At 45.3% G+C, this 8495-nt stretch overlaps 1 protein-coding gene across 1 annotated transcript in view; it reads right to left on the minus strand.

The window, feature by feature from the left end:
• The window catches only part of LOC126981203 (transient receptor potential channel pyrexia-like), a 38725-nt gene extending 30705 nt beyond the window's left edge, over positions 1-8020 (minus strand). Inside the window, exons 1-2 of the mRNA XM_050832001.1 lie at positions 7905-8020; positions 4208-4454 (exon numbers count right to left, since the gene is read on the minus strand). Of these exons, the coding sequence (XP_050687958.1) occupies positions 4208-4364 (157 nt within the window). The 5' untranslated portion in view covers positions 4365-4454; positions 7905-8020. The remainder of the gene's footprint in view (positions 1-4207; positions 4455-7904) is intronic.
• Between the last annotated feature and the right edge of the window lie 475 nt (positions 8021-8495).

Here is an 8495-nt window from a genome sequence, read left to right on the forward strand (position 1 = left end):
GGGTAAAGGAAAGAAAAGGAAGAAGGAAGAGAAGAATGAGAGGAGGAGAAGAAAGAAGGAAGAAGAAAGAGGAGGAAGAGGAAGAGGAGGAGGAGGGGGAAAAAGTATAGGCGTTAAAGAAAGAAGGAAAACAAAAAGAATAAAGAATAAGAAGAAGAGGAAGAGGAGGAAGAGGAAGAAGAGGAGGAAGAAAACAGATAACAGGGAGGTAAGGAGGAGGAAGAGGTAGTCATTTATTAGGTATGGAGACGGAGGAGGAGGAGGAGGAGGAGGAGGAGGAGGAAGAGGAAGAGGAAGGAATATCTTAAAGGGAAACAGGGTGAAGGAGGAAGGGAGATGTGAAAGGAGATAAAGGAGGAGGAGGAGGAGGAGGAGGAGGAGGAGGAGGAGGAGGAAGACGTGTTAGTAAATCCTGTAATCAGTAAACTGTTTGTCTACTCCCTTCATCCTCCTCCTCCTCCTCCTCCTCCTCCTCCTCCTCCTCCCTCCCTTCCTCCCCTCTTCCTTTACTTTTCCCCTTCCTCCTCCCCTTCCGTAATCCTCAGTAATGCCTCCAATCTGGCTAAATTCCCCTCCTCTTCCTCCTCCTCCTCTTCTTCTTCCTCCTCCTCCTCCTCTTCTTGTTCTTCTCTTCTTCCTTCTTCTATTTCTTCTGCTTTTCTTTCTCGATTTTTTTCTTTCATCTACCTTCCTCTCTGTTCTTCTCTTCCTCCTCCTCCTCCTCCTCCTCCTCTCCTCCTCCTCCACCATTGTTCATTTTGCTCCTTCCTCACCCTTACAACCTCCTCCTCCTCCTCCTCCTCCTCCACCTCCTCCTCCCTTCTTTGTTCCCATCCAGATAGTAATGATGGGGCTGGTGAGGGGGTGGGGGGGGGGGTCTTGAGCCGGAAGGGATTATAGGTGGTGGTGGTGGTGGTAGTGTTGTTCTTTTGGTTGTTCTTGTGGTGGTGGAATGAACACAAGAACACATGTATTCCAATAGGGAGTCTGCAAGAGGCCGGTTGGTCTGTACAAGGCAGCTCCTGTGAACCTAACCCCACCTTCCTCATGATCCTTGTCTATCTATCTATCTATATCACCGACGCGCACGGCAGAAGCGACCCCATCAATCCATCATTATCCACGTATCTAAGGAAACGTAGAAACGGGGAAATGCAGGCAACAGAAAACTTATTGGCTCATGACGAGGGTGCCCGCTCTGGTGATTCAATCTTTTCGACATTCACTTGAGGCCCGCAGAGCATATGGAAGCCTTCGGTATTTAATTTACTTCTAACTTTTTCTTGAACATATCCATCGTATTGGCACTCACCACATGACTGCCAGGCCTGTTCCACTCATCCACCACTCTGTTAGTACTGGCGCTCACTCACCACATGACTGCCAGGCCTGTTCCACTCATCCACCACTCTGTTAGTATTGGCACTCACTCACCACATGACTGCCAGGCCTGTTCCACTCATCCACCACTCTGTTAGTATTGGCACTCACTCACCACATGACTGCCAGGCCTGTTCCACTCATCCACCACTCTGTTAGTATTGGCACTCACTCACCACATGACTGCCAGGCCTGTTCCACTCATCCACCACTCTGTTAGTATTGGCACTCACTCACCACATGACTGCCAGGCCTGTTCCACTCATCCACCACTCTGTTAGTATTGGCACTCACTCACCACATGACTGCCAGGCCTGTTCCACTCATCCACCACTCTGTTAGTATTGGCACTCACTCACCACATGACTGCCAGGCCTGTTCCACTCATCCACCACTCTGTTAGTATTGGCACTCATTCACCACATGACTGCCAGGCCTGTTCCACTCATCCACCACTTTTAGAAAACCATTTCCTGCCTGGGTCTTTTTCTTAATCTGAATGTATGTAATTTGAACCCATTGCTACGTGTCCTGCCCCGCTCTCTTACCATCAGAACCTAATTAATATCCCCCTTATTAAAGCCCTTCATCCATTTATAAACTTCGATCAAGTCTCCTCGCACCCATCGAAGGCAGGGAAGGAGATGGATTATAGCAATTACCGCACCCAACACCACCATTGTCACCACCACCACCACCACCACCACCATTGTCATCACCACCACCACCACCGCCACCACCACTACCACCAACAATAAAACCATTACCAAGATTGCCTACCACTACTATTACTATGACCACCACCACCACCACCACCACAAAAAAGGAGAATAACTATAAGAGAAAATTCAAAGAGGAAGAAGAGGAAGAGGAGGAGGAAGAGGAAGAGGAGGAGGAAGAGGAGGGAAAAAACAAAATGCCACAAAGTTGAACATATATGAAAAAAATAAAAATCAATATATGAAGGAAGAGGAAGAGGAGGAGGAGGAGGAAAAAGAAGAGGAGGAGGAGGAAGAGGAAGAGGAGGAAGATGAGGGAAAAAACAAAATGCCACAAAGTTGAAAATAAATGAGGAAAAAAATAAGAATAATCAATATAGGAAAAAGAAGGAGGAAGAGGGAGGAGGAGGAGGAGGAGGAGGAGGAGGAGGAGGATAAATGAGTAATCAAAGACAGCTGTTAGTAGTAAAGGGAGACAAAATTGCTCTCTCTCTCTCTCTCTCTCTCTCTCTCTCTCTCTCTCTCTCTCTCTCTCTCTCTCTCTCTCTCTCTCTCTCTCTCTCTCTCTCTCGTCATTAATCTCCCATCGTCTGATCTCTTTTTTTTTTTTCTCTCTCCACGTCTTGCCAATTCCAGCCTCCTCCTCCTCCTCCTCCTCCTCCTCCTCCTCCTCCTCCTCCTCCTCCTCTTCCTCCTCCTACTCCTCCGCCTCCTTCTTCATCATCTACTTGTTCTTGTTCTTCTTTTTCTTCTTCTTCTTCTTCTTGCTCTTTTGTTCTTCCTCTTCCTCCTCCTCCTCCTCCTCCTCCTCCTCCTCCTCCTCCTCTTCCTCCTTATTCTCTGACTCCTTCTTCATCTTATACTTGTTGTTGTTGTTGTTCTTCTTCTTCTTCTTCTTCTTCTTATTGCTCTTTTGGTCTTACTCTTCCTCCTCCTCCTCCTCCTCCTCCTCCTCCTCCTCCTCCTCCTCCAACTCCTCCTCTTCCTCCTCCTACTCCTCCGCCTCCTTCTTCATCATCTACTTGTTGTTGTTGTTGTTGTTGTTCTTCTTCTTCTTCTTTTCTTGCTCTTTTGTTCTTCCTCCTCCTCCTCCTCCTCCTCCGCCTCCGCCGCCTCCACACTGCCTCACGCAACTTTAATAGCTAAGCAAAGAGAGAGAGAGAGAGAGAGAGAGAGAGAGAGAGAGAGAGAGAGAGAGAGAGCTCAATTAAATTTACATACCATATTGCGTACATCAATTAAGAGACACGCACGCACGAACACACACTCTCTCTCTCTCTCTCTCTCTCTCTCTCTCTCTCTCTCTCTCTCTCTCTCTCTCTCTCTCTCTCTCTCTCTCTCACACACACACACACACACACACACACACTCTCTCTCTCACTCTCTCTCTCTCTCTCTCTCTCTCTCTCTCTCACACACACACACACACACACACACACACACACACACACACACACACACACACACACACACACACACACACACACACACACACACACACACACACACACACACACACACACACACACACACACACACACACACACGTACACACGCACACAAACGTACACATGACCACCTTTTCGAGTATTCATGAGCTTCCCGGTCGAGCGATCAACAGGAACCGGATGAGCTAACACGCACACACGCACACACGCAAACACCTGCACCTGTACACACACACACACACACACACACACACACACACACACACACACACACACACACACACACACACACACACACACACACACATAGTTCAATATTTAGCATTAGTTTAATTAATACTCTCTCTCTCTCTCTCTCTCTCTCTCTCTCTCTCTCTCTCTCTCTCTCTCTCTCTCTCTCTCTCTCTCTCTCTCTCTCTCAAAAAATAACATTGTTGGATAAGTGGAACAGAAAACAAAACAAAAAAAGAAAATTAAGAAAAGAAGAAAAAGAGGAAGAAATTTAAGAAAGGAAGAAAAACGAAGAAAATTAAGGCAAGAAGAAGAAAAGAAGAAAAAAAAGAAAATTAAGAAAGGAAGAAAAAAGATGAAAAAAAAGAAATTAAGAAAAGAAAAAGAAAATTACGAAAAGAAGAAAAAAAAGACAAAAAAATAACTTACCCTTAATCGGTGTATTCTTCCTCTTGTGTGCCCAGCGACCCGTCTTGCTGTTGTTGTTGTTGCTGTTGTTGTTGCTGGCGGCGGTGGTGGTGGAGGTGGTGCTTGATGATGATGATGATGATGACGATGACCTCAATGACAACCCAACACAAGTCATCACCAGTTTAGTCAGTCACTATAACATTTCATCACCACTCTGTTTCTCTATATTATTTTCATCACCAAAGTCATCACCTCTGTCACTGTGCTGGTAGGGGAAGGAATAATGGTGGTGATGGTGATGGTGGTGGTGATGGTGGTGGTGGTGGTGGTGGTGGTGATGATGGTGGTGGTGGTGATGATATTCAAAAGGCTGTAATACGAGTGATTTAGTAGTAGTAGTAGTAGTAGTAGTAGTAGTAGTAGTAGTAGTAGTAGTAGTAGTAGTAGTAGTAGTAGTAGTAGTAGTAGTAGTAGTAGTGGTAGTAGTAGTAGTAGGAGGAGGAGGAGGAGGAGTGGTAGAAGTAGTAGTAGTAGAAATAGTAGTAGTAGTTCTCTCTCTCTCTCTCTCTCTCTCTCTCTCTCTCTCTCTCTCTCTCTCTCTCTCTCTCTCTCCCACGGATGAGCCACACCTGAGAGTCACCTCATTAACCTGTAATGACTCTTCCCCAGGTGACCAATTTGTCGGAGGGGGGAGGAGGGAGGGAGAGAAGGGGGCGGGGGAGGAAGAAGAGGTGAAAACGGGGAGCGGAGGAAGGGATGATGGGAAAGAGGGAGGCGAGAGAAGGAGGGAGGGGTGAATGGGAGATTACTAGTGATGGGGCGAAAAGGGATAGGGAAGGATGGAAGGAAGAAGGAAGGAGAGGGAGAGAAATAGGAAGATGGGGAGATGAGGGGAGATAAGTGATGGGGTGAAGAGCGGAAGGGAAGGGGAGGGAAAAGGAAGGGGAGGAAAAGGAAGGGAGTGTGAATGGAGGAGAAACTGATATGCTTATGTTGAAAGAGGAATGGGAGGGAAGAATTGGGAGAGAAGGGATGGGGAGGAAGGGGAGGGGAAGGAAAGAGGGGATGAAGGGGAGGAAGGAAGGGGTGATGGGGGGTGAGGGGAGATGTACACACACACACACACACACACACACACACACACACACACACACACACACACACACACACACACACACACACACACGGAAAAAAAACGGAGGGAGAATGGGGGTAAGGAGAGGAGAGTGATAGGGGGGAGGAGAGGGAAGGAAAGGAGGGGAAAAAGGGCAGGCAGGGGAGAGAGGGGAGGAAAGGTAAGGGGAGGGGAGAGGGGGGAGGGGGAGGGGAGGGAATGGAGGGAAGATCAGAAATTTTCCTCCCACTCTTCCCCAATTTTCCCCTCTCTTCCTCACATCCATTGGGAGAGAGAGAGAGAGAGAGAGAGAGAGAGAGAGAGAGAGCTTCCCTCTTACGTCTCCTCGTCTCCCCCATTCCCTCCTCCCCACCCCCCTCTCTCTCTCTCTCTCTCTCTCTCTCTCTCTCTCTCTCTCTCTCTCTCTCTCTCTCTCTCTCTCGGATCCGCGGTACTTCAGGATGTCATAAAACGATGATTACGAGGAGGAGGAAGAGGAGGAGGAGGAGGAGGAGGAGGAGGAGGAGAATAAATTATATTCAATTGATTTCGGTTCATCGACACACGACCATGCTTGTTATGAGAGAGAGAGAGAGAGAGAGAGGTGTATAAGAGAGATAATGAGTGTTTTTGCGTGAGTGCGTGTGTGTGTGTGTGTGTGTGTGTGTGTGTGTGTGTGTGTGTGATATAAAAATACGGATACGCCCATAAAGCTTCGCATGTACACACACACACACACACACACACACACACACACACACACACACACACACACACACACAAGAAATTAAGAAAAAAAGCAATATTGATGATGATAATGATGGGTAGGAGGAGGAGGAGGAGGAGGAAGAGGAGGAGGAAGAAGAGGAGGAGGAGGAGGAGGAGGAAAATATACAGAATGAAGGAATAGAGAAAACACGTTATGGCAAATGGAAGAAAGAGGAAGAAAGGAAGGAAGGAGAAGAAAGAAGGAGGAGGAAAGAAGAGGAAGAAGAAAAGTAATGAAGAAAGAGGATGCAGAGAAACAGAAGAGGAGGAGGAGGAGGAGGAGGAGGAGGAGTAGGAGGAGAAGGAGGAAGAGAAGGAGGAAGAAGAAAGGAGAGAAAGAGGAATGAAGAAAAGAAAAAACGGTAATAATAGAAGAAATAAAAGAGGAGGAGGAGGAGGAGGAGGAGGAGGAGGAAGAGTCGGAATGTGGAGGAGGAGGAAGACCGTCGGCCATTTTGTTTCTCCATCTGCGCAGTGGAGAGAGAGAGAGAGAGAGATTCCCTCCACCTGTGTGTGTGTGTGTGTGTGTGTGTGTGTGTGTACTACTACCAACACACACACACACACACACACTCACATACACACACACACACACACGGTCATGCACACACACACACGCACACACACACACACTCTCCGCCATGCAAGTTCTCAGTATCGATTTTCAGCCATTTTTCTTCTTTTTCTCTCTCTCCTATTCCTTTTTATTCTCTCTCTCTCTTTCTCTCTCTCTCTCTCTCTCTCTCTCTCTCTCTCTCTCTCTCTCTCTCTCTCTCTCTCTCTCTCTCTCTCTTTTTTCTTTTTTCTTTTCTTTTTGTCTTCTTTAATTCTCTGTTTTAGGTAATTTTTACAACAACAACAGCAACAACAAGAACAACAACAACAACAACAACAGCAACAACAACAACAACAACAATAATACAATGAAGAGAGAGAGAGTGCGATAGAGATCCAGTCACATAAGGGATTCCAAGACCATACCAATACGATCTGTGTAGCATTCAATCCCTTCTTACGCCCGTCACGCCCTCCCAGACATGGAATTAGAACCCAAAGAAAGGGGATCAATGAAGCGTAATAGAAGAAGAAGGAAGAAGAGAAAGATGGAGAAGATGAAAGACTAATAAAAAGAAAAACCCGAAGAAAGAAGAGAAGGAGAAAGAAGGGAAGAAGAGGAAGAAGAAAATGATGGAGATAATGAAAGATTGATAAAAAGAAGAACCCGATTAAGTATGAAAGAAGAAAGAAAAAAAGGAAGAAGAAGGGAAGAAGAGGAAGAGACTGACAAGAAAATGAATCGATAATGTAAAAGAAGAAAGAAGAGAAGGAGGAAGAAAGGAAGAAGAAGAAGATGGAGGAACCGTAACAAGAGGAAGGAAGAAGGAGGAAGAAGAAGAGGGAGAAACTGAATAAATCAAAACAAAATAAAGAAAAAAGAAAATATAGAGAAGAAGAAAAAAGAAGAAGAGGGGAAGAAGAAAGGAAGACACTAGCAACAAGAATACATAAAAGAGGAAAAGAAGAAAATGGAGGAAGGAGAGAAAGAAAGAAATGAGAAGGAAGAAGAAAATAATAAGAAAGAGAAATTAAGAAAAAGGAAACGAAGAAAATGGATGAAGGAAGAAAGGAAGAAAAAAAAGAAGGGAGAGAAGAAAAAAAGGGAATAAGGAATCAGAGAGAGAGAGAAACCAATGAAATAGAAAACAAGAAAGAAGAAGCAGAAGAAGAAGAGGAAGAGACTGAAAAAGAAAAAGAAGAGGAAGAAGAGGAAGAGGAGGAGGAGGAGGAGGAGGAGGAGCAAGAAGCTATATATATTCAACACCCAAAACTTACTTCTAATGTGTTTCTTTGTTTGCTTTCAAGTTTCACCGTCTCACAATTTTCTTTTTCCTTTTTCTTTTCTTTTTTTTCTTTTCTGCAATATTGATTTTTTTCCGTCATTTCACAACACACACAAAAAAAGAAGAAAAGGAAGAAAATTATACTCAGACGAAGACAAAACGTTGAGGAAGACAAGAAGAAGCAAGGGACAGGAAAGAAGATGAAGAGGAAGAGGACGAAGAAGAGGCATAATAGGAAATAAAGAGAAGGAGGAGGAGGAGGAGGAGGTAAAGAAAAGGAAAAGAAAGATGAAGAAGAAAAAAGAAAGAGGAAGAAGAAAAGAAGAAAAAGGAGGAGGAGGAGGAGGAAGAAGAAAAGAAGAAAAAGGAGGAGGAGGAGGAAGAGATTAGACACCACAAATTTTCCTGTCTTCAATATTTCTCCTTTTTTTCACATCACGAGAAGGAGAAAAAGAGGGAGAAGGAAGAAGAAGGAAGAGAAGGAAGAAGAGGAACAAGGAGGAGGAAGAGGAGGAGGAGGAGGAAGAGTCTAGCTAACACGCAGTATCTTTCTTTCTCTCTCTTTCTTTCTCACTTTCTCTTT

This window comes from Eriocheir sinensis, chromosome 47 (assembly GCF_024679095.1).
Source record: "Eriocheir sinensis breed Jianghai 21 chromosome 47, ASM2467909v1, whole genome shotgun sequence".
Classification (NCBI taxonomy): Eukaryota; Metazoa; Arthropoda; class Malacostraca; order Decapoda; family Varunidae; genus Eriocheir; species Eriocheir sinensis.